General features: G+C 42.7%; 1 protein-coding gene and 1 pseudogene across 1 annotated transcript; one reads left to right on the top strand and one right to left on the bottom strand.

The window, feature by feature from the left end:
• The window catches only part of LOC133139505 (signal peptide, CUB and EGF-like domain-containing protein 3), a 370,116-nt pseudogene extending 343,147 nt beyond the window's left edge, over positions 1–26,969 (top strand).
• Positions 1,262–15,847, bottom strand: LOC133138557 (MHC class I polypeptide-related sequence B-like). Its single transcript, XM_061257422.1, is given in 5 exon segments — positions 1,262–1,272; positions 4,686–4,976; positions 6,151–6,411; positions 7,035–7,298; positions 15,697–15,847. Coding segments are annotated over 5 exon segments (978 nt in total).
• Positions 26,970–27,782: the final 813 nt, after the last annotated feature.

Here is a 27,782-nt window from a genome sequence, read left to right as displayed (position 1 = left end):
AGCGACGCACAGTTGATTAGAATAAGCAGGAGACAGTCCTCCCCTGGAGCAACGCAGGGCCAAAGGCCCTGCTCAAGGGCCCAACAGCTGTTTCATCATGTCCAGGGATCTGATGCTTCATTTACCGAGTTGAGATTCTCATCTTCATCCTGGTCTTCAATGTTGGATTTAGTGCTCTCCTTAGTCACTCCATTGTTTGCGTTGTATCCTTCTGCTACTCCCTGATAAGGTGCAGTCACAATGGACCTTTCTGAAGAAACTGCATTTGTGCTCTCTGTAGGAACATGCTGACCTGTCATGGGTTCTGTATCACTGAGAGACACGATAGACCCGGGCGGGGGCGTGCACTGCTGAATGCAATTCACTGGATAACCACATCGCCCAAGGCTGAATCACTCTGAACAAGAGCCCTGTTTGTGCAAACATTATTGCAATCGTTATTCTGAGGCCAGATGATCTATTTATCAGGATTTATGTCCCAAAGAGAAAGACCTGTGTGCATTAGACCGGCTCAATACGAAAGCCTGATAACAGAGCACTGAAGGTCAGAGCACACTTATAAAATTACTTCCTTTCATTTCGAAATAAAGGTTACTCAACGTGCTCATGCTCCCGCAGGGCTTTGTGGCCCTACCTGCTAATGACAGGAACTGCTCATTCTAATTCACGTTTATTTGCGGTCATATTTTAAGCCCCGAGTGTAGATAATAAGCAATCTCTCCCAAAGCATCCATTTTACAGTCCTTTTCATTTGTACAGTACGGCAGCTGAACTGCACAGTCATAAAGCAGAAGAGAGCATTTCAGACTGTAGGAGCCTGGCAGACCACAGGGGGGCGCTGGAATCCACTGAGACGAGGTCTGAAAGGTCCCTCCTCAGGCAATGCTACCTGCAGATATGTACTGTATCATGGGGTAGCAAGCACTAGTGTTGCTGGGAAATTATATCAGACCGCAAAGTACAGAATAATGATCCAGATGTAAGCATTTTTGACTATGCTCCTTGGTGCTATAAGAAGGAAATTCATGAAATAAGATGCAACGGTCATTTTTGGTGTGCAAATTTAAACGATAAGCCAAATTAAGCAGAAATGCATATACCCATGCACATGTAAGCACACACATGCACGCACACACGCATGCACACACACACAAGCGCGCGCACGCACGCACATATAATGTGTGTAATGGTGGGGTCAGTGCGCAGTCAGTGCTCCAGGGCACTCACCGCTGACTTCCTCATGCTGCCCCGCGGGGGAGGTTCAGGCCATCGCTGCCGAAGGAGATAAGGGGAACATATATAAGGGCAGTTAAGTCATGGGAAAAGAATCCTCCAGAACATTGGTGATCCCATACCTGGTCACTTCCAAGGAGAAAGACTCCGGACAATGCCACAGTGCCCTCTTTTGGGCACTGCTGTCATTACACCGGTGACTGCTCACCTGGATTAAATATTCAAAACTGCTGTTGAGATAGACCTGATAAAACCTTGAAAACATTGCCCATGTGATCCTTGTATTATTGCATTATGTCTTGTGTAATGGTAACGGGAATTGCATGTAAAATGGATAATCAGGAGGGAAGTTTCATGATAACTGCAACATAATAAAACATAAGGGTAATCTGTTTGGGTTGGATGTGATCCGGTAAAATCAAGGAATCGGATGAGATACATTTCATACCAAATGGAAAACCTGCATGTCCTCTCTTGGTAATTATCTCATTTTCCCTACTTAACAACCCCCAAGGGTGGGGGTCTAAATTTCAGATTTGACCACCCCTCCAGGTTGATTTATGGCACTGCCGCCTGGTTCAAACATATGATTTGGCATAAAAGCAAGAGAGACAGACCAATCTGGGAAGATCACATTCGACTTCCCACACAACATGTCTAATGTATGTAAGTATCAGGAAGATCACATTCGACTTCCCGCACAGCATATTCTACGTGTGTGTATGTATAGGGAAGACCGTAACCCCACTATGCATATTCTATATGTAGGTTCTGTGTTTGTGTGTAGCCAAAGCAGGCTAGGTATGATTATTTACTCTATCTCTATTCTTAATTTGTGTATTTTGTAATTGACTATTGGTATTCCAAAACTAATAACCTACCTGTCTGCGAATAAATTATTTTGTTTGTAACTTGTGTGATCTCCATGACTCTAATTCATCTTGTACCTTTTCCAGCCTAAATTACGACTGAATACTCAGGGGGACAATATTGACCAAAGAGCGACTGATCAGCAGCTTGGCACGTTAGTGGTGTTTCCAAGCTGGGAAAGGCAGCCAGGTTCAGCCCATAGAAAGGATTGGTGGTGCATGGCTCTTGTAATTTGATGCGAAGGGAACCCATGGGCGTTTCTACACCGGTTCCAGTCAAGGAACCCTCTAAATGCACACCGACCTGGGCTTGCAACTATCATGTCAAAATACTGCATGTAATGTGTTGGCTAGACCCTCAGCCTCTGAGTTCTCCGCCGAACTGAGATTCAGCAATAATACTAATCCCAGGAGCATATATTGAGTAATGGGGGCGCAGGTAAGAGTCGAGTGTAATCACTCTCGAGGTTCGCGTATGTTTCAAACCCAAATTCCTAAATGATATCTTAAATGGAGTCAGATAATGAAGGTAAATGCCTTGGCCCTACTGTGGAGATTCTTGGTCAGCCCAGACCAGTAAAGAGCGGAAGGCAGAGTGGTACTACTGTCTTTGTAACGTGGTTAATTCATTAGCTGATCTAGACTCTCTGCATATTTAATTCAACTAATATTCTTCCAGCAACACCAGGACAAGCATGAGAATCCTTTCGGCCCTCGCTAAATTCCGTCATTGGGTTAGCGTGGGGTTTTACACTTAAAAACAGAAGTGGAACCCAGAACAAAAAATAGGGAACTAGAATAGGTTCTCGGGAACTAACCAACCCAAAGAAAAACAAACTAGGTACCTAAACTTCTCTATTTCTAATTTCAAATTTTTTAACTGAATGCTTCTCAAGATTCAAAGCAATTCAGTCTTAAAACTCTCTATCTGTCTGGCTACCTTGCTACCTTAATACCTTAACAGCTCTGTGAACATGTCAAACTGAAACACCAAAGCTCAGAGCAGTACCAGGAAGAGACTTAAAAAGCTCTTCAAGCAGCTGACTGCAATCGGCCAGGATTAAATCCGCAATCCACATTTCTCCAATTTCTCCTCTTGAGGGCTAGAGCGGTAAACGCAGGAATTTCCAGGAGTAGACAGTGAAAAAACATGATAGCGGTGTTCTTATTTTGTACATATATAGTAAGTAGAAATTGTACAGCACAGTAGTAATTTTAAATGTGCTTTATCAATAAATGTGACTTCACATTGACTTACTAAATATCATAAAGTGTACAGTAGATATAGAGGCTACAATTATTCAGACCCCTTCACTTTTTGCACACTTTATTGTGTAGTAGATTTAAATTTATATGGATAAAATACAATTTACAATCCCATCAATCTACACACAATAGCCCATAAATACAAAGTGAAAACATGTTTTTAGAAATTTTAGCAAATGTATTAAAAATCAAAAACTGAAATCTTGCATTTATATAAGTATTCAGACCCTTAATTCAATACTTTATAGAAGCCCATTTGATGCTAGTATCCAAGTGATGAGCAGTGCCTGGTGTTCTGCCCAAGGATTTCTATTTTTGTCTCGTCACACCAGAGAATATTTTTCCTCATTCTCTCAGACCTCAGCTGCTTTGCAAAGTACAAGTGCGCTGCCATGTGCCTAGCCACTCTATTATAAAGGCCTGGAGTGCTGCTAAGATGGTAATTCGTCTGGCAGGTTCTTCCATCTCCACTTCCGATGCTCTGTAAGAGTGGCCATTGGGTTCATGGTCACCTCCCTTATGAAGACCCTTCTTGCCTGGTTACTCCGTTTGGCTGGACAGCCGACTCTCCTTCCTACTCTTTTTCACTCTCACTCTCACACCCACACTCTCACTCTCACATCCTTCCTATAATCATTTATATTATTATATATTTAAATATATATACAGCATGTACATTATATACAAAGAATAATGAACTTGACAGGTGAAATAGAAAAAGAGGTGCTGTTGCCTATATGTTGATGTACAGATAATAGCCTGCACTTGTGGCATGAAGATAGAGGAGCGTGAAGCTGTGCCTTCTGACTCTGAAACTAAATAGACAAACTATCAGTGATACATCTTCTAAAGGGGCAGAGGAGCATATTCTACTGTAAACACTGCTGAAGATAAGTGCAATACTTTTTTACTTACCTTTAGTAAGCAGCCAGGATCCAGAGTCAATTCTCAGGGTGGTCTAGGAAACTACAAAGTGACTGCAAAAAGACAAAATGATCAAGATAAAAATGTTTCACCCTTTCCCCATTCAAGACATCCCCATGAATATTGCCTCTCACCTCTGCATCTCATCTTATAGATGACAAATAAAAGGATGGTAGAGGCAAGAACCAGAAGCAGCATTACAACCAGATAACTGATGACTGCAACATCTGAGCCTCCCTCTGGTTCTGTAAAACAGAGCATTACAGTTAGATACTCAGTAAATAAATGATACACAGGCCATGACGTTCTACTTCAAACTGGAAAAGCAATGTTCCACCCTGTCCCAATGATTCCACAATAATGTGTTGCAGAGCATATAATTATCTGAATTACCCCAGTTTATGTCCAGCTTGTTGTCCAGAGTAAGGTGTGTGACAGAGCAGGTGTAATGATGTCTCTCTCTCAGTTCCTCTGAACGGATACTCAGGGTCCTCCTTGTCTGGTAGGTCCCGTCTCCATTGGGTAACACCTCCCCCAGAATCAGCTCCTCATCTGGGATGGGATGCCCGTCTCTCAGCAAGGTCAGGTTGATGTGTCAGGGGTAGAAGCCCGTGGCCAGACAGCTCACCTTCATTTCTCCAGTCTCAGTGCATGGCTTGTGGATCAGCCTGACTCTGGGGTGCTCTGGAGGGGCAAACCGCAGTGCATTAGCCAGAGAAAGGGCAGTTATACAGCAATGCAGGGAAGTGCATTTCTCACATTGGTGAGAAATATACACCGTTTTGTTAGAAAGATGGTCACTGCCATGATGGGAGCTTGGCCTTATACAGTATAATCGACTGCAGGGCTGCCACGTAAATGTAACTACTGCACAGTCTAGTACCACTAGCACTGCATCATACAAAGCCACTGAAATCCAGAAAAGGCAGCCAGAAAAAAATTTACATTTACAACAAAACCAATAATCCTGCAATAGGTTGGACCCAGGATCTTCCCCACGTAAATGATGGGGGCTACAACATAAACCATGATAGCGAAATGATTTAAAACTGATTAAATGCATATTTAAATGCTAATGTATTGGGACAGTGACACAATTATTGTTGTTTTGGCTCTGGACTTGGATTGGAAAATGAACAAAGTTAAATGAGGTTAAAGTGCAGACTATTAGTTCTGAAGGTATTCCAATCCATAATCCATACGTAGGAGTTATAGCCCTTTTTGTTCATATTGCCCACATTTTAGTAACAAATAGTAAATTGGACAATTGGCTGCTCAGCTGTTTCTTGTGAGGCTATGTGTCTATTGATTCTAGATTTTTCTTTTTTTTTCAGTTTCACTTGGTGGATGTAAATTTGCTGTTTCATCTTGTCCATATTTTTAACGTATTGTAAATGTTCTGAAATTCATCCTTATCATCAATTTTTTTAAATGCAGGCGTATATGTTCCCATAAAGACAGTGTCATGTATCTGTGCTGATCATGTTTTAGTTTAATTTGTATTGTCCTTGGAAATGCTGTGTGCGCCAAATGGACTCATTTCATTTTTTTAAATGTCATGGTAAGTCAGTGCTATGCCACCCAGCATAGAGAGCCTTCTACGCAGGTTATGGGAGTTGTGTCATAATACAATAATTATGAACATACATTATTCATGGCAGGTATTAAGCCACTAAATAAAATGCCAAATAAAGACTTTGATAATATTAACAGATGCAGCTCTGCTAAAGAATTATCAAAATGAACAAAGCCTATTCTGGTTATGCCTGGTTATGCCTGGTTATGCCTGCGTTAATGAGGGTATCAAGGACATGGCATGAGCTTTGGTCAGGTATTTGAGGAAGGTTACAACATTTACCTTTTCTAAGCACAACATTCTTTACTTTCTCCAGATAGTACTTCAGTGTTTGGAAACAAATAGGCTGATAAACATTTGTAAAATCCATTAGATGTGTCATTGTTCTCTTTACGGTCCACAGAAGCTGTGGCCATAAAGGGTTGACTGTGCGATTATGCATGTCAAAATGTATCACTGTATCATAAGCTTCCCACATCATGACCGGACTCCACTTGTCATTGTCCAGCACACATCCAACCAGCTTCTGATGAACATGAACTCCTTCAAAACAAAAAGGAAAAAGAGCCACATAAGCCTCAAGTCTCCAGCATCAACCAACTTTCTTCATGTGCTTTGGTAAAAATTAAATTGGAACATCTATAGTCTAGTACCCACCTCAGTGAGTCATTTTCTCTGAAGGAATTGTGTCTATGTCTAAAGGATACTATACAACTTAATGGGTGGTGCGTGCAACATCTATTGAAAATGACCAAAACCAAAACTTGAAATAGTAATTCATAAAGAAACACTTTTAACACCCTCTGTCTCACAACCGATTTCTGTGAATGTACTGTTACCCTACATTTAGCAGATTTATTCAGCCCTGCTATTGTCCTTTTTATTGCAGATGTAGATGTAACTATGGTATTCTGCATATTGGCGTCAACTGCAATTCTAAGATGTAGCTTTTGTCAAATGTTTTTTTACGCCTGATTTTTATTTTTTTCGCAATTTAATTTTGATTTCAGGGTCACCCCATCTCTGAACACTCCTCTGACTGAGCAAACAGGAAACCTGAGCAACCACTGCCCTTTGATGAATTATAATGTGGCAGTTCAGGCCACATCTGCATTCAAAAGACCAACAAGTACATGTCAAACATCTGGATGTTGCACTCAGCTCACCTTCAGTGTGATTGGAGAGGAGGTTTACATGATGTGCTGGACTTCCCATGTAATTATACATGTCTTCTGTCACAATGTTTGCACCTCCAATGATGACATCTTCAACAACATTTGTTGAGATTGGTTGGCTTTGAGAGATCAGTTTCTTTATGTTGCGGTCATAGTATAGCACCTGAAAATCATCCAGCATAACCACTACACTGAATTCTGGGAATTGGGTCTGTCCGTGTATGAATGTTGCAAATGCCCAGATAGAGTGTGACCCTGTGGAGAAACATATCAACAATCATTAGTAAAGTTGTGAAGGGAGGAGAATATTTGTTTTATCACCAGAAATATGTATTGCATTACATTCTTAGGACTTCCCGATACAACTGGAAACATGTACTGCACATGCAGCACTAAATTCGTAGGCCTGTTTTTCAGGGCTTTCAGCACCAGGCACTCAAACTTACCAAGTTCAAGTTAGGAAAATTGTGCCACTTACAAGAACCACTTATATTTGTTCTTGAATGAGTGATTTAACAGAATTCAGTACCAATTATGAGTGGCCCCGAACTGTTGTATGAATCATGTACACTTGGCCTGCCATTTTCCAAACCTAGGTTTTGGCAAATGGATGGTATGCCATTGGTCAATGCTATGCAATTAATTTTTTTCAGTTTAAATACGCACACATACAGTATATATATTTCGCCGATAGAACTGCTGCTCATTGGATGTTTTTTGTTTTTCACACCATTCTCGGAATATTCAAAGTTGACTTTTACTGTACTGGCACTACAATCAATTTGAAGAACTGAAGCCTCATGCAGGAACATTTGTGTTCGTATCTCAACTTTCTCATTCCATTACATATTACATTATTAGCATTTGGCAGATGCTCTTATCCAGAGCAACGTACAACAAAGTGCATACCCATAACCAGTGATAAGTTCGCTGAAAGACCCTAGAGGGAAGTACAATTTCAACTGCTACCTGTACAACAAAGATCAGGACCAGGGCCTTTTTTTTATTTTTTTTATTTTTTTTTTAATGAACAAATAAACAAGCAACAAAGCAAAAGTGACCAAACTTAACTATCCAAATACTGCTTACCTAGCCAACTAAAAATACCGATACACAAAATAAATCACAATGACAACGATTAAGGTTCACAGGGAGGTAGGGAGGGACGGGGAGAGGTGTTGCTTGAAGAGGTGCGTCTTCAGTTTGCGCTTGAAGGTGGGGAGAGATTCTACAGTTCTGACCTCAACGGGGAGTTCGTTCCACCACCGTGGAGCCAGAACAGACAGTAGTCGTGAGCGCGAGGTGGAGGTTCGGAGAGGGGGAGGTGCCAAGCGGCCTGTGGAGGCTGAACGAAGATGTCTGGCAGGGGTGTAGGGTCTAATGATTTTTTGTAGGTAAGCTGGGGAAGACCCCTTAACTGCTTGGAAGGCTAGCACCAATGTTTTGAATTTGATGCGAGCCATGACAGGCAACCAGTGGAGGGAAGTAAGCAGGGGAGTGACGTGTGAGTAGGTTGAAGAAGAAGGTTGAAGACCAGACGAGCTGCTGCATTCTGGATAATTTGAAGGGGTCTGATGGCAGACGCTGGGAGGCCAGCCAAGAGGGAATTGCAGTAGTCCAGGCAGGACAGAACCATCGCTTGGACCAGGAGCTGGGTCGAGTAGGGGGTGAGAAAGGGGCGGATTCTCCGTATGTTGTATAGGAAGAACCTGCATGACCGGGTCACCGCTGCAATGTTCTCGGAGAGGGACTGTCTGCTGTCCATCACCACACCGAGGTTCCTTGCACTGGGTGATGGCGTAAGTGTGGTATCCCTGAGAGAAATGGAGAGATCCAGATGGGGAGAGGTATTAGTAGGGATGAATATCATTTCAGTCTTACCTGGGTTGAGCTTTAGATGGTGGTTGTCCATCCAGCTCTGGATGTCACTCAGGCAAGCAGAGATACGGGCTGAAACTTGTGTATCAGAAGGTGGGAACGAGATGAAGAGTTGGGTATTGTCAGGCAACCTGGAAGGAGCGACCAGAGAGGTAGGACTCAATCCAGTCCAGGGCTGTGCCACAGATTCCCGTTGCTGATAGGGCGGACAGGAGGATGGAGGGATCCACAGTGTCGAAGGCAGCAGAGAGATCTAGAAGAATGAGGACAGAGGAGAGGGAGGCATGAAGTGATTCACTGACTGCTGAGTGGCCCGATCTGAAGCCAGACTGATGGGGATCTAGCAGGTTGTTGTTAGAAAAGAAAGAAGAGTTGAGTAGAAGCGGCTCGTTCTATGGTCTTAGAAAGAAAAGGAAGAAGAGATACCGGGCGGGAGTTCTGGATGATGGAGGGATCCAGAGTAGGCTTTTTTTAGCAGCGGAGTGATGTGGGCCCTCTTGGAGGATGCTGGAAAACAGCCAGAAGACAGGGAGGAGTTGACAAGGGAGGTGACAAATGGGAGAATGTCAGGTGTGATAGTCTGGAGAAGAGAAGAGGGGATAGGGTCAAGGGCACAGGTTGTAGGGCGGTGGGAGAGCAGGAGTTGAGAAACATCAGAGTCTGTGAGGGGGGAGAAAGTGGAAAAGGAAGGGATGGGCCTAGAGGGGGGGAAAGGCACAGTCAGGGGGGCAGTGGTTGTAAAGGATCTGCGGATGTCTGTGACCTTTTCATCGAAAAAATCAGCAAAGTCATCAGCAGTGAAGGAAGACTGAGGTGGAGGAGGAGAACCTATTATGTAAGATGGGCTGAGATTGTGCATCTGATTCAACAAATATTAGTGAAAAACGCCATGCTAGGTAGACATGCCATGGATACTGAGAATTTTACAGTAAGAATTGGAATTATGGGATGCATATATATATATATATATATATATATATATATATATATATATATATATATATATACTATTCAATTAAATGGCTATTTTCAGGAAACACCATGACATTCTTGAAGAACACTAACCCAAGTATCCTCCTGAATGGCAACAGTCATTATATAATCATCTCTAAACCTCAAACTATTTTCAGGAAAAACCACTAGATTCTTGGAGAACAACAGCCCAAGTGTACACGGCACCAACACAGTGAATTATTACTGCATGCATTTGGAGTTATGGGATTTCAAAATCTTCCAAAAATGGCAATTGTATTTAATAGGCTACATTAAATTATTCAAAAGTCTATAAAAATACTGCACAAGCTTATTATACAAAGAACAATTTGAATTCTAGAGCTCATGTGCCACACCACTAATTCTTAGTTTAATCGCCTAAGAAGCAAGATCTGCTTGAGGTTTTAATGTTGTAATTTCTGAATTACACAAGCATTGTGTTTAAAACATTTTCAGCTGATATTCCCATGAAAAGGGCCCTACTTTTCCCACAAACATAGCTGACTGCTGTCAAGAGCGAAGTTTGCTTTCAACTAAATTAGTGCTTCTGGTTAGATTTAAACGATTGTGAATCAATGACTATGTAGGCTATACCATCTGAGAAAATACATCAAGTACATGGATAGCTAAAGCTTTTACCTGTGTTAACAACTGCAGCTAGTGAAAGAATAAGAAGTGCTGTTATTCCCTCCATAACGTCTGAAAAAGCCAACACCCCAAACTCAGTCCCGGGTTCCTGTAAACAAGGACCTTTAGCCGATTACACTCAGGTGCTCTCACCTGCCCCTATTTGGTTTCCTTCAGACTGAAACTGATAAGCGAAAGGCACAAAAGTCACGACTGACTGACTGGCATATTAAGGCAAGAGGAGACTTAACATTAGGTCAGTTATTAACTGGATTTTTGTTAAAAAAGCAAAGTAGTCCCATTCAACTAAATACACAGATATGTTCCTACAGTCAGAGGCGATTCTAGAACTATACCAGGGGATGGCCAAGGGTACTTTAAGGGGTCCGTAATTTATAAACATAAACATGTGTGCAATTGTCAAAAATAACCCACCAAACATGATATCCTTTAAGGAATATCATGTTTATTCATTTTCTAAACATTTTAACATTGTGCCTCAAGATACTGGAATTGAAAAAATGTGTGAACTGAAAAAATACCGGTAGCATTGCTGACAATCTCCTTTGTGTATGACACACATGTGCAGGCCTGGGCTCAGTTTGCCTGTTTTGGCCCTGACAAGGAGGACTAGATGGAGAACTATTCTGGCCCTCAAGGATCTCAGGTGCATGGGGAGACAAATAATATTTAATTTTCTGGTCTAATAATTCTTCTGCATATTTGGCATTGAAACAGAGATGCATTAAAGGAGAGGCACCTCATACCCACGGTGAAATACGGTGGTGGATCAGTTATGTTTTGGGGCTGTTTTAATTCCAAAAGTCTAGGTTAAGATCAACGGTATAATGGACTCCATCAAGTATCAGGCCAGTTTGGCTGACAATCTAGTTGCTTCTACCACAAGGCTGAGACTTGTGAAGGATCATGCAAGGATCTGCATAGAGGAATGGCCTGAAATCCCTCCAAATGTGTTCATATAGTCCTTTTCTAAACACTCTACAGTGATTTGGGGGAAACTCGCCTCAACCACCACCAATGTGTAGCCCCCTCCTGTGTGATGCACAGCTACCATTTTGAGCCAGACTCACTCACCAGCCGAGCAAGGGAGACAAAGACCAATGTTTTTGAAAATTGATTCAGGTAAGAGTAGTTGGCTGGCAGCATAACCAACTACAGGGCTGTCATGTAAATCTATAAACTGCACAGCCAAGCGCCCATGCACTGCATTATACAAAGCCACTGAAATCCAGTAAAGGCATTCAGAATTCACATTTAAAACAGCCAGCTCTGAAGGTATTTCAATCCATATCAGGTTGTGTGTAGGAATTACAGCCCTTTTATTCATATTGCCCACATTTTAGGGGAACAAAAGTAATTGGACACTTGGCTGCTCAGCTGTTTCCTGGCCAGCCTTCACACGCACACTTGATTACAGGTCATCCCAATGTCCACCAATCAATAAATTAGGCTCCTTCTCCAGCTCTGCCTCTTGGAGACATACAGTAGACACAGATTAGAGGAGCAATACTCAAATATGACGACTAAGAGTCAGGAATATTGAGGATAAAACAAGCCCATAAGAAATACCACAACAGCTTCACACTTTCACTTTCACATGTTTACTCCAGTAAAAACCTTAATCTGAAAGAACCATATCTAATTAAATATTGAGAGAATATATTATCTTTTGACAGTTTTGCCCTTTCTCACCCCCTACTCGACCCAGCTCCTGGTCCAAGCGATGGTTCTGTCCCGCCTGGACTACTGCAATTCCCTCTTGGCTGGCCTCCCAGCGTCCGCCATCAGACCCCTCCAACTCATCCAGAATGCAGCAGCTCGTCTGGTCTTCAACCTTCCCAAATACTCACACGTCACCCCCCTGCTTACTTCCCTCCACTGGCTGCCTGTCATGGCTCGCATCAAATTCAAAACATTGGTGCTAGCCTTCCAAGCAGTTAAGGGGTCTTCTCCAGCTTATCTGCAAAAAATCATCAGACCCTACACCCCTGCCAGACCTCTTCGTTCAGCCTCCACAGGCCGCTTGGCACCTCCCCCTCTCCGAACCTCCACCTCACGCTCACGACTACTGTCTGTTCTGGCTCCACGGTGGTGGAACGAACTCCCCGTTGAGGTCAGAACTATAGAATCTCTCCCCACCTTCAAGTGCAAGCTGAAGACACACCTCTTCAAGCAGCACCTCTCCCCATCCCTCCCTACCTCCCTGTGAACCTTAGTTGTTGTCTCTGTGACTTGCTTTGTGTATCGGTATTTTTAGTTGGCTAGGTAAGCAGTGGTTGGATAGTTAAGTTTGGTCACTTTTGCTCTGTTTGTTTGTTTCTTTGTTAAAAAAAAAAAAAAAATGGCCCTTATCTTTGTTGTACAGGTAGCAGTTGAAATTGTACTTCCCTCTAGGGTCTTTCAGCGAACTTATCCCTGGTTATGGGTATGCACTTTGTTGTACGTCGCTCTGGATAAGAGTGTCTGCCAAATGCCAATAATATAATGTAATGTAATGTAAAAACAACAAACAAAGCCTCCGCTTGGACTGGAGTGGACCGGTTTCTCTGCCAACAGTTAGGTTTGCCCACACCTGAAGCTCCTCCCACATGACTGTGCAGCTCTTAAGACGATTCTCACCTTTAATCTCATCACAACAGAAAGAACACCCCTGGAATATGGCACAGGAGATGACACTATTTATAGACAGATCATGACATTTTATATAGTGCTTTTCTAGACACTCCAACGCTTTAGTGATTTGAGGGAAATTCGTGGCAACCACACCAATGTGTAGCACCCTCCTGGGTGATGCAGAGCTGCCATTTTGCACCAGAACACTCACCATGCACTAGCTGAGGTAGAGAGGCAAAGGATAATGTTTGTACAAATTGATTGAGGGAATGATTAGGTGGCAGGTTGAAAGAGCCAGGTTTGGAATTTAGCCAGGACACCAGGAAACCCCAACTCTTTGCAAAGAGTGTCATGGAATCTTATCATGGGGATTGTCACGGGTGCAACATTGGTTCAGGAGGCAAGATAGGTCATCTGCCAGTTGGAGGGTTTCAAAGTGCCCCTGAGCAAGTCATCTAACCCCCAATTGCTCCTGACAGATCCTGACAAGCTGCTTGGTGCCTTGCATGGCAGCCAATTTTAATTGATATTTGAGTGTGTGTGTGTGTGTGTGTGTGTATGTGTCTATATAGTAAGTAGAAATTGTACAGCGCAGTAGTCATTTTAAATGTGCTTTATCAATAAATGTGACTTGACATTGACCTACTAAATATCACAACGTGTACAGTAGATATAGACGGTACAAGTATTCAGACCCCTTCACTTTTTGCACACTTTATTGTGTAGTAGATTTAATTTTAAATGGATAAAATACAATTTACAATCCCATCAATACCCCCAACTGATGGCCAGTCCACCTAACAAGCATGTTCGGTTGACTACCCACTACAGCAGCAACTATTTTAACTTGTAACTTAAACTCTGCATACATATGATTGGCAAACCATATCCTGTTGCTTTATCAAAAGTTATATAATTTGCTTTCAATACACTTTAGTTATAATATTAATTAATATTAATATTAATATTATAGCAATATGTTTAATCTCTCTGAACGTGCAAATTACTTAACTGTGTGTATATTAACATTATGAATACACAAATCATGAAATGTATATTTTTTTATAATTGTTATAGCAGTACAATAGCCGGACTTCACCATCAATCGACACACAATAGCCCATAAATACAAAGTGAAAATATGTTTTTAGAAATTTTAGCAAATGTATTAAAAATCTAAAACTGGAATCTCGCATTTATATAATTTCTATTTTTGTCTCATCACACCAGAGAATATGTCCTCATTCTCTCAGACCTCAGCTGCTTTGTAAAGTACAAGTGAGCTGTCATGTGCCTAGCCACTCTATTATAAAGGCCTGCAGTGCTGCTAAGAAGGTCATCCTTCTGGCAGGTTCTCCCATCTCCACTTCCAACGCTCTGTAAGAGTGGCCGTTGGGTTCTTGGCCACCTCCCTGGTGAAGACCCTTCTTGCCTGGATACTCCGTTTGGCTGGACAGCCGACTCGCCTTCCTACTCTTTTTCACTCTCACTCTCACACCCACACTCTCACATCTTTCCTATAATCTTTTATATTATTATATATTTTAATATATATACAGCATGTACATTATATACAAATGAACTTGACAGGTGAAATAGAAAAAGAGGTGCTGTTGCCTATATGTTGATGTACAGATAATAGCCTGCACTTGTGGCATGAAGATAGAGGAGCGTGAAGCTGTGTCTTCTGACTCTGAAACTGAGAGGACAAACTATTAGTGATACATCTTCTAAAGGGGCAGAAGAGCATATTCTACTGTAAACACTGCTGAAGATAAGTGCAATACTTTTTCACTTACCTTTAGCAAGCAGCCAGGATGCAGAGTCAATTCTCAGGGAGGTCTAGGAAACAAAGTGACCGCAAAAAGACAAAATGATCAAGATAAGAATGTTTCACCCTTTCTCCATTCAAGACATCCCCATGAATATTGCCTCTCACCTCTGCATCTCCTCTTACAGATGACAAATACAGGGATGGTAAAGACAAGAACCAGAACCAGCACTACAGCCAGGGAACTGATGACTGCAACATCTGAGCCTTCGTCTTAACAAAAATAATTGGGCAAAATATTCTTCCACTCAGTGGCACGGATGGTGCACTGCCGCCACACAGCAAGAATGTCCTGGGTTCGAATTCCGGTCGACCAGGGCCTCTCTGTGCGGAGTTTGCATGCTCCGGGTACTCCGGTTTCCTCCCACAGTCCAAAGACATGCAGGTTAGGCTGATTGGAGAGTCTAAATATACCATAGGTATGAGTGTGTGAGTGAATGGTGTGTGTGCCCTGTGATGTATGCTGGGATAGGCTCCAGCCCCCCTGCGACACTATTCAGGATAAGTGGGTAAGGATAATGAATGAATTAATTAATTCTTCCACTCTATCCCAATGAGTCTACAATAATGTGTTGCAGAGCATATGATTATCTGAATTACCCCAGTTAATGTCCAGCTTGTTGTCCAGTGTAAGGTGTGTGACAGAGCAGGTGTAATGATGTCTCTCTCTCAGTTCCTTTGAACGGATACTCAGGGTCCTCCTTGTCTGGTAGGTCCCGTCTCCATTGGGTAACACCTCCCCCAGAATCAGCTCCTCCTCTGGGATGGGATGCCCGTCTCTCAGCATGGTCAGGTTGATGTGTCGGGGGTAGAAGCCCGTGGCCAGACAGCTCACCTTCATTTCTCCAGTCTCAGTGCATGGCTTGTGGATCAGCCTGACTCTGGGGTGCTCTGAAGGGGCAAACAGCAGTGCATTAGCCAGAGAAAGGGCAGTTATACAGCAATGCAGGGAAGCACAGGTTCCTCACATGGGATTAAAATGTACACCATTTTGTTAGAAAAGGACTGTCACATAAATGTAACTACTGCACAACGTAGCACCCACAGTACTGCAACATACACTTACTGAGCACTTTATTATTCACGTGATTATCGAATCAGCCAATCTGCCTTGTGTCAACATTCCAGACTGGTGGCGGTGGAGTAATGGTGTTTTCTTGGCAAACTTTGGGTCTGTTAATACCAATTAATCATCACTTGAATGCCACATACTATTTGAGTATTGTTGCTGACCATGTGCACCCCTTCATGGCCACAATGTACTCATCTTCTAATGGCTACTTCCAGCATGATAATGCCCCATGTCACAATGCAAGTCATCTCAGACTGGTTTCATGAACATGACAATGAGTTCGATGTTCTTCAGCAGCCTTCCCAGTCACCGGATCTGAATCCAAAAGAACACCTTGTGGTTTGGATGTGATAGAACAGAAGACAAATCTGAAGAAATTGTGGGAGGCAATCATGTCATGGAATCCATTCCACAAAGAATTGAGACTGTTTTGAGAGCAAAAGGACCAGTGCTCAGTGGATGTATGAAGCCACTGCTATCCAGAAAAGGCAGTCAGAAAATATTTTTACATTTACATTTAAAACAAAACAAAGGGCAGGCCTGGGCAGGTTGGATCCAGGATACTCTCCATGTAGATGATGGGGACTACAACATAAACCATGATAACAAAATTATTTAAAACATATTAAATGTCAAGTTAAATGTGAATGTATTGGGACAGTGACACAATTTTGGTTGTTTTGGCAGTGAATTCTAGCATATTGGATTGGAAAAATAACAATGAAGATTAATGAGATTAAAGCACTGTCAGCTCTGAAGGTATTTAAAGGTATTAAAAGGTGTGTGTAGGAATTACAGCCCTTTTATAGCTACATATTCCCCACATTTTCAGGCAGTGGTTTTCAAATAGTGTGCTGTGTGGCAAGGTCAAGTGTGCCTTGGATTTTTGAAGGACTGAATACATTTTTATACAGCCATGGGGGGCGACATGGCTTAGGCAGTAAGAGCAGTTGTCTGGCAGTCGGAGGGTTGCCGGTTCGAACCCCCGACCGGGCTGTGTCGAAGTGTCCCTGAGCAAGACACCTAACCCCCAAATGCTCCTGACGAGCTGGTCTGGGCCTTGCATGGCAGCCAATCGAGTGTATGAATGGGTGAATGGAGAAGCATCAATTGTACCGTGCTTTGGATAAAGGCGCTATATAAATGCCTGCCATTAACCATGTTATAAAATGATTTTATATGCTCTGGTGTTGTTTCTTAACAATGAAAAATGTTAAGTCATAAACACTTATTTATAACATCTACCTCAGATTCTTATTTAGTCAATTTGGCTGCGGAAAGAAATGGGGGAGGGGGGATTATTACTTTGTTGTACATCAACAAGGCAATTGCATTGCAGCCAAGACATATTGTAGCAACACACAGCGTAGCTCTGCTATTGATTTCAGTTTTGTACAATGGACAGGTTGCACATATGTTAACACCGGCTCTCATTCCATGTTGTGCAATTTCTTGATACAATCCATTTCTGTAAATCTTTTTTCATAAATGGTGTGTTTGTGTGTGTGCAGAGTTTGTGTTAACACAGTATATAATAGGCAGTTGAGAATCTTTTTTTGACTTCTCCTTCTTGGTGGAAATGAATCATCTTCATTCTGACATCCTTGGACAACTGTTTAGAGGAACCTATGGTTGTTGACATGAGACAGAACAGCCACTGCATTTGGATACTTCAGAAGTCATGGTGTTACTTTCATGGTGTAAACTTTCAGCACTGGAATTACAGTGGGAGCAATAATTATTTGATCCCTTGCTTATTTTGTAGGTTTGCCCACTTACAAATAATGGAACTGTGTAGAATTTTAACATTTTAACATTGAGAGACAGAATATCACAAAATAATCCACAATAACAACATCATATACATTTTATAAATTTATTATCGTATTTTTGCATGAAATAAGTATTTGCTCCCCTACCAATCAGCAATAATTCTGGCTCCCACTGACCAGTTCGTTTTCCATTAAGAAGCACTCCTAATCTCAGCTCATTACCCAAAACAAGTCAAGTGTCAACTCTGTTACATCGTTATGTAGCTGTATAAAAGACACCTGTCCACACAATCAATCAGATTCCAATGTTTCCACCATGGCCAAGACAAAGGAGCTGTCTAAGGACATCAGGGACAAAATTGTAGACCTGCACAAGGCTGGGATGGGCTACAAGAAAATAAGCAAGCAGCTTGGTGAGAAGTTAACAACTGTTGGAGCAATTATTAGGAAATGGAAGAAACACAAAGTCACCGCCAATCTCCCTCGGTCTGGGGCTCCACGCAAGATCTCACCTCGTGGGATATCAATGATCATGAGAAAGGTCAGGGATCAGCCCAGTACTACACAGGAGGAGCTTGTTAATGACCTGAAGGCAGTTGGGATCACAGTCATGAAGAGAACCATCAGTAACACACTACAACATGAAGGATTAAAATCCTGCTGCGCGTGCAAGGTTCCTCTGCTGAAGAAGGCACATGTACAGGCCCGTCTGAAGTTTATTTCAGTTCAGTTGCATCAAGTACATGAAGAACTAAAAGTTTTACCTGTGTTAACAGCTGTAGCCTGTAACAGAAAAAGAAGCGCAGTAATTCCTTTCATAGCTTCGAACTTCTCAGAAAGCCAACACAAGTCAAAACTCCTCAGCTAACTGTTTTTTGCACTCCTGCGTTGAACAACTGTACAGAGAAATCCCCGGCGACGACGATTGGCTACTACAGTGGTCCTGTAATAAGTTTTTTTTAAAAAACGTATCGACACGCCTTTCAGTCACATACTCCATGATGTAGCTCATCTAAAAGGCAGTACAACATTTATAAAATAAAAAACAAAAAAAATTGGCCCTCGTCCTTATCTTTGTTGTACAGGTAGCAGTTGAATTTGTACTTCCCTCTAGGGTCTTTCAGCGAACTTATCCCTGGTTATGGGTATGCACTTTGTTGTACGTCGCTCTGGATAAGAGCGTCTGCCAAATGCCAATAATGTAATGTAATGTAATGTAATGTAATGTAATGAAAAGGACAGGTATAAATACACAGGGGAATGAGACAAACTAGGCGGGGCATGGGAGTGAGGGCGGTCTAACAAATAAACATCAGGTGAGACACATGAAAGGGTAATGGGACAATAACGAGGGGGAAACAAAAACGCAGACTGGAATCACAAAGACACACATGCAATACAAACGGCTCCAGACTAGGGAGTAGACAATTTGCAGAGAATCAGGAGATGCAGAGATACAGAGAGACAGGTGCGAATACTTCGCTGAAACTAAGCAAGTAATCAGTGATAGAATAGGGAGGTGGAGTTACAGAACAGAATTGAAACTGGAGATGCATTAGTAAGTTAGTTAAGTGATTTAAATTACAAATACCCAAAACTAGTGAATGTTAGTTTGTTAGTTTGACAAACATTTTAGTGTGTTAGTATAATTAGTACTGTACAAATTCTATGTAGTTGGGATTAGTATATTAGTGCTACATACATACATGAAATGGAGAGAAAGCAGGAAGTAAGGAATGTAAGATTGGAAGGAAGACTGAACCCCGGAACTACCATAAACACCCGAATAGTGGGGCATGCAGACAAGGGAGTGACTGGGCTAGAAAACATTCAGACTCAGACATCACAGGGGAAGACGAGTGCAAAGACTAACGAATATACACAGAACACTAGACATGAAAATGAAAAATAATAAATTACAAGAATGATGATAATAAACAATGATAAACTAACACACAGAACACAGGAACATAACAATTTATACAGAGTTCAAATGGTCATTACACACACTCATTCATTACATTCATTGCTGATAATATGACCTGTGTTGTAATGGCCTTGCAGTGGATAGTGTGGGCAGTATTTGATCTCTTGTTCTGTGTGCTGTTCAAGGGTGGTGTGTCTTGCTTTATTGGAAATTCTGCAAATTCACATGCACTCTATATGTCACTGCTAGGCATACTGGTGTCATTAGGGGTTGGATACGCAGGCCGGCTCTACACTTCCATAAAGATAAAATAGTTGAATGAATCGTAGAAGTAAATATCCACAGTTGAATATATGGGATATCCAGGTAGGATTGGATCAATTCAACTTGAATCTCTTTGACCAATGAGATGATTCAATGCATACAACTCTTGCTTTGTCTGTAGAGACTCTGGCCCCTCCAGTGAAGCAGACCACCTCCTTCAAGATCAAAGACGCAAAGTGCCACCTGCACCCCAAGATGAAGGGGCGGGTGGACGAGGGGGGGCACACGCTCGGGCCAGGTGAGACGCGCGCTTCTGCCGTTACGGAGGGGGGCTGATGATGTAGGCAGTGATGCATCACCCTGTACCCTGGCATGTCAAACTGTTGTAGCCTATCCACTTAGAGTTATGATGCGTTGTGTGTTCAGAGATGCTCTTCTGCATACCACTGTTGTAATGTGTGGTTATTTGTCTTATTGTCACTTTCCTGTCAGCTTTGACCAGTCTGGCCATTCTCCTCTGATGTCTCTCATTAACAGGGCGTTTCTCTCTGCAGTAAAACAATTTTGGCAATTCTTTGCAAACTCTAGAGACTACTACTACTTTCTGAGATACTCAAACCACCCTGTCTGCTACCAACAATCATTCCAGGGGTCAAAGTCACTTAAACATTTTTTCCCCATTCTGATGGTTGATGTGAACATTAACTGAAGCTCCTGACCTGTATCTACACGATTGTATGAATTGCACTGCTGCCACTCAATTGGCTGATTAGATAATCGCATGACTAAGTAGGTGTAATAAAGTTAAATGTTCCTAATAAAATGTTCCTAATAAAGTGCTCGGTGAGCGTAGATGGGAGAGACTCCTGGGAAAACTATGTTTTGATAGGCCAGAAGGGGGCACTGTTCTCTATATGATACTTTTGTTCATTCCATACATTTATTGAAGATCCTGACTCACTGTGGGAGCTTCAGCATTTAAGATCCCATTCCATTTTTCTGTTATATGTAGGGGTGTTCACCCTGTTAAGTCAAAACTGATCACACAAATGTATCCACCTATTAATTTCTTAAATCTGATTGGCTATTGAATCTCCTGCATTCCCTGCGAACTTGAATTCCCCTGGTTGTCACTTCAAAAGAGAATCGAGTGTTCCTTCAACCTACAAATAAAGGTCAAATAAATCCAAGATATGACTGTGTAGTTTAGCCTGCCATCTTTGTGAAACCTCCTGCTCATGCTCGTTGTTGCCCTGTGCGTGTGGCTGTGGTCACGCTGTCCCCAGGAGGCGCGCAGCCCTGCACTAACTGCCTGGTCACATTCGTCAACCTCAAGTGCGACTCGTCCAAGAAGGCCAAAGGTCGGCGTGCCCGCAACCCCAGCAGTAAGGAGGTGACCCGCATCACCCTGGAGCTGGAGGCCGAGGTGAAGGCAGGGGACACCACAGGTGAGCTTGGCAGCTGGGTCTGACCCTGTGTGACCGCCCTCTAGATCACTTACACTATGGGGTGGGACCCAAAATGGGTCACAGAGAGTATGAGTCTGGCTATGGTAGTACATTCCCCATGTGTTCGGTTCTCTGAGGTTCTGCTGTCAATGTATTTGGTGTGTCCCTGAAAGGTGTTGCATTTCTAATTTGGGGCCCGATATTTAAAGTAATCCTAATTTGGGTCCTGATATTAAAAAGTTTAAGAAGCACTGCTCTAGATGATATGCCTCATGTTCTCATATTAAATGTGAGCCTGCATTTATGTGAGCTAAAGGGGGTTTGCCTTGTGCCAGAACACTCAGTCACACATTACTGAAGCTGAATGCTGGGTGTTTATGCTGACCTGGCTGCCAGACTGGAGTGCTGGTAAATACATGTGGTGGCTCTTCATCTGAGAGCACAGCTAACATAACAAGAAAGACCCCCGTTTTTTATTGTCGTCAGGGACATCTTGTAGCTACTCGATTTCAGCGTCCTTACAAGCTGTTTTTAATATCACGGCGAAACACACAGAGAAGAAAACATGATTCCCAGATTGTACCCTTGAACAGGGGACTCTGAAGTGCTTCAGTGAAAATGCAGCTGTATAAATGGATACTCAGTAAAAATGTGTAGGTTGCTCTGAAAAAGAGCATCTGCTAAATGTCAGTAACATAATGTAATTTGCTTCATATAATACAGCAGTTGCAATGGGTGCAGTGATAAAATGGGGAATTAATGTTGTAACAGCACTCACACCTGTGCCTGCCACCAAGTGGGAACACACACGCACACCCGCCTCCCAGCCCCCCCCCCCCCCCCCCACACACACACACACGCACACACACACACACACACACACACACACACACACACACACACGAAAGTTAAGTTTCTGCTGAGGCACTAGAGAGATAACCCCAGGGTGAGAGGGAATCCACATTTAGCTGCTTATCCTTCACATTCACTTTCAGAAAAGCTTCAAATTGTGAGTCACTGAAGGTGGTGTTGGCCGTCATCCCCTTCACATTTGCATCCACCCACACACATTAAATGTAGTACAAGTAATAAGAAATAAGCTAGACTCATCTAGCTATCCCAGTTCACTGGGAAATCACTCATGAATTGTAGAAGTGGGTTAATGCTGTGTGTACTAATACTGCTAATACTGTTTTCTAGGAATGTTGCGAGCGTATGGTACCTGGCCAGTTTCATACACACATACCATCTATCCCTGCCCCACCACCCCACCCCACCCCAACCCACAGGAAGCTGCAACCTGAGCTGTCTGAGGCAGCGAATGGAGAAGCAGGTCAAGTCCTACATCAAGGCCCTGAAGAAGTCCATCAACCACGAGCGTTTCCTCATCCGTGTGGCCGGCCTGGAGTACGAGGTGGCTCAGAAGCTGCCGCAGGTGGGAGAGAGGCAGGAGAACTGCGGACCAGGACGGGAGAAGGACAGCGGCCGCTGTGGTAAGAGAGCTGGAGGTGTAAGAGCTGTAGGTATAACAGCTGTAGTTGTAAGAGCTGTAGATTTAAGAGCTGTAGGTTTAAGACCTGTATGTGTAAGAGCTGTAGGTATAACAGCTGTAGGTTTAAGAGCTGTAGGTATAACAGCTGTAGGTTTAAGAGCTGTAGGTATAACAGCTGTAGGTTCAAGAGCTGGAGGTGTAAGAGCAGTAGGTTTAAGAGCTGTAGGTATAACAGCTGTAGGTTTAAGAGCTGTAGGTGTAGGAGCTGTAGGTGTAGGAGCTGTAGGTATAACAGCTGTAGGTTTAAGAGCTGTAGGTGTAGGAGCTGTAGGTTTAAGAGCTGTAGGTAGAAATCAGTTTCCTGTTTCTCTGTCAGTGCCCACAACATCACTTCCTGTGCAGGTAGGCACATTTTTCTTCAAATCTGCGCTTATTTAATTCCTTCAGAGATGCAGACGTTACTCATTTCAGTTGTGACTTTGAATTTTGTTCATTGATATTTAGCACAATTACGGAAAAAGCATCACATGTCATGAGCATCACAGGACACTGTGATCTGTTTTACTGTTCTGTTTGATGGCTCCCTTGGTGAAATAGTGATATTTTATCCATTTAATTTCAACAGGAAACAGCAAACAGTGCTCTATCCCACAGCAGTGCTAATGCTACTAACTACACACTGTTATTACATGCCATTTTACATTGCTGTTATTTAGCCAATGCTTTTATCCAAAGCAATTTACAGTCAATTCGACTAGGCAGGGCCAATCCCCCTGGATCAATGTGGGGTTAAGGGCCCAGCGGCTGCACTGATCTTGTTGTGGCTACAATGGGGCTTGGAACCACCACCTGTCCAGGTCTCAGTCAAGCATTATAGCTGTAGGCTGCCCCAGTCACTGTACATGAACATTGTAGTGACTAAATGGAGGAGTGTGCTTTGTTTTCCAAACTAGAACAGTTTGGTCGTCCGAATACAGGCCAGTGCCCGATGGGGTACTACTCCAGCGACGGGTTTACGCCCTGCCAGCCGTGCCCGCAGGGCTCCTACCAGCCTGACCCAGGCCGCACTCTCTGCTTCCCCTGTGGAGGGGGGCTGAGCACCAAACGGGAAGGGGCCAGCTCCTTCCACGACTGCGAGGCCAAAGGTGAGTGACCCGCCACACCACAGAGCGGTTCAACTGCGCGTTATGACTGGCTGTATGGCGTTCCTGTACAGTGGGTTATCATTATGCTCTTCAAATTGATATACTGTTGGAAGCTTCCAGAGGTCAGGGGAAGTTAGATTGACTGCTGTGAACTGCAAAAACAACAGCAGTCTTAAACCTTTTAGTGTTGACTTGCTAAATTAAAAAATGTTTAATGTTTGCCATTTATTTGGGAAATGCAGCAGAAATATGCTTGAAAATAATTAAACATTGCTGTGGACATAACTGGGCACTATCACTTAGCAAGAGAAAAGTTTCCACTGCACGCATTATGCATTTCCTTCTAGCGTGCACATAAATTAACTCTATAGAATCATACTATATCCGGTGAACAGGGAACTTTAAATGTGGTGGGGTAATAGTTTAATGGAAATGTTGTGAGAATCCTGTGGCAGCTGGTGTTACACACTTACTCTAGTGTGTGTGTGTGTGTGTGTGTGTGTGTGTTCTGCTTGCAGTCCAGTGTTCTCCTGGGCATTGCTACAACACCACGGTTCATCGGTGCATTCGCTGCCCTCTCGGCACATACCAGACTGAGTTCCGGCAGAACTACTGTATCTCCTGCTCTGGCAACACCACCACCGACTTTGATGGAGCCACCTCTGTTTCCCAGTGCAAGAGTGAGTGCCTCACATATATGGTGTTCAGACTTGACTGTGCCCAGTTTATTGGCTCATATCACAGCTGGTTAGTATGTACTTATATAGCATATGGCTGGGGTGAGGATGGCATTATGACCCCTAGGCCTCCATATAGAGAAACAGAGAAGAGCATGGGCTGTAGTGGTATTGCTGTGGTATGGAGAGTAGTCGACAGTGTTTCAACATCTCGAGACTCAATAAAGATGTGGTAATGTAAAAACTTCCACTCATCATGCTTTTCCAGTTTACCGGACCATGTTTGAGAGTACCTGTTTTCTTCATGTTAACTGGTGCCACACCTATGTACAATCATATCATGTATACCCCTACTCAGAAGCCTTTTTCTGATTTAGTATTTAATTTTCTGTTTGTATGTGTGTGTGTGTATCCTGCAGACAGGGAGTGTGGAGGAGAGATGGGCGAGTTTACTGGCTATATTGAGTCACCCAACTATCCAGGAAACTACCCCGCTAACGTGCTATGCACCTGGAACATCAACCCCCCACCTAAACGCAAGATTCTCATTGTGGTGCCAGAGATATTCCTGCCCTCAGAGGATGAATGTGGAGACGTACTGGTTATGAGGAAGAACTGTGAGTCATCATCACACCTATGCCCACTCTGAATGTGAATATTAATACACACCACATGCATGTGTTAATTTCTCTCATTGACCCAGCCTTTCCTAATTGGTTCCCTGTTTTCCCGTTTCCTGTGACATATCTTCGTAACAAGTACTATACAAATTGCATATAAATAAGTTAAATTGAATTGGCTTGACTTAATCATCCCAAACCTTCTCCCTGTACCCCATGCTCATTAGATTGTGTCCATGTGTACAGTTCAAAGAGCAAATGAACATGCACTGTAGAAATGCTGGCAATTTGTGTGGAATAAAATAAATGACTGTTGTACAAGTGGGAATATGCACGTAGGAGTGTTACCTGAGGGGCTCACGCTCTAACAGACGTATTCCGGTTGGAATGCACTCCTTCCCTGGTTGACGGCAGGTCCCGTATTGCCCCCTACAGGGTCGGCCAGCTCCATCACCACGTATGAGACGTGCCAGACGTACGAGCGGCCCATCGCCTTCACTGCCTGCTCCCGCCGCCTCTGAATCAACTTCAAATCCAACGACGCCAACATTGCCCATGGCTTCCAGATCCCATACGTCACCTATGACGGTACATACTGCTCGGTTCCTCCCCTTTCAAAAATGGAATATACTTCAGTATATGGAGATAAAATACATTAATGAGAATTAGATATTTTTTATCTTATGAAACTAGTCCACCTTGCAATTTATACACAATATTTTTGTATTAAGTTGTCATGATTGATTGGAAATCAATGTTTTTTCATTTCACAAGAATGAAGATCTTGCACTGCATCTGGGTTATGTTAATTTATTGTTGTGTCTAACAAAATTGGGACCCTTCATTTGAGGTTTGAGGCTTCTGAGGTTTCACTTAGATCAAAGGCAATAGTGACCTTGTCAATAGAGTGGTTTGGGAAATGTCTGGGTTGTGACATATGTTTATGCTTTAGAGGACTATGAACAGCTGGTGGAGAACATTGTGAGGGATGGAAGACTCTATGCCTCTGAAAAGCACCAAGAAATCCTCAAGGTGAGAATTCAAGAACCAAAACTGAAAGACCAACCATCCAAAATAATACCATCTTGGTCCCAATGTTTACATAATTAATAGCATCCAAACACAACATACCAAATAACCAAATCTACATGCAAAGCATCCAAGGGGGTTAAACTCAATAAGTAGTAGAGTGACAACAGCATCTGCACCTTAACATCAACCAGACACTACTTCTCTTTCTGTTTCATGGTGTTGTGTTAGCGAGTGTATGTATTGTTTTCCTGGGTGAAGAACAGCAAGGGAGACCCTCGAACCTTTGAGATGGCCATGTTGAACACATATAGAATTCTGAAGTCTGTTCTCAAGAATCTGCTGGTTCTCCTTTTCCTTTCAGGATAAAAAGTTGATAAAGACCCTGTTCGATGTGCTGGCCCACCCACTCAACTACTTCAAATACACCACCAGGGAGTCCAACGAGATGCTGCTCCGCTCCTTCATACGCCTCATCAGCATCAAAGTCTCAGAATTCCTGTGGCCATACAAGTAGTCCCCAGACCCCGCCCTCTCCAACACCAACAGGCCCCGCCCCGTACCTGCAAGGCTCCTAGCAACAAGACAACACGGAACTTTTACTTTTTCCAGCGGCTTTGAAAACATACTTCACTATGCAGACTTTCATGTTTGGCTTTGTTTTTTTTTTCTTGTTTGTTTCTCCTGCTCCTCCCTCCCTCCAGAGCACCTCCCATCAAAATCACGTCACACTTAGATTTAGTAAGACTTTTGTGTCCTGTATGAATATTTGTGTTTATGTGGTTGTTATTTTTTGTTTTTGTTTTGTTTTGTTTATCTTTCCTACCTGAGAAGAACCCCCTTGACCCCCACCTAGCATTTGGCTGCTATTTGCAGTTGGGTCAACTGTCACACTATAATACACTATATTACACAATAATAATCTCTTATTACAGTAATAAGGGAGTATTAAACATTTCAAAAGAAATGTCGTGCTTAGCCATGGTGAGGGAGAAGCAAAATGCTTTTCTTTTCATCAGAGTATTTCATTAGGAGTACTTTGACAAGCAAGCAGTGATGAATTATGAATTATGAGTATTAAGAGATGAATGTACTGGCCATTTGGTATGCCCTGTTAATGGGATCTACACCTGGCATGTACTGTACAGTGCAATCTCTAAGGATTTGGACAGTGGTACAATTTCTGTTTTTTTGGCTCTCTACTCCAGCACATTGGATTTGAAATGAAATGAGGTGCAGACTGTCACAGCCATGGAGTGTATACTTTTCATACATATTCCCTCCATTTTTGGGGAACAAAAGTAATTGGACAGTTGGCCTCTCAGCTGTT

Source organism: Conger conger, chromosome 10 (genome assembly GCF_963514075.1).
Source record: "Conger conger chromosome 10, fConCon1.1, whole genome shotgun sequence".
In the NCBI taxonomy this organism is placed as follows: Eukaryota; Metazoa; Chordata; class Actinopteri; order Anguilliformes; family Congridae; genus Conger; species Conger conger.
Note: the sequence above shows the minus strand (reverse complement) of the source record. Positions and strands in the feature narration are given on the sequence as shown.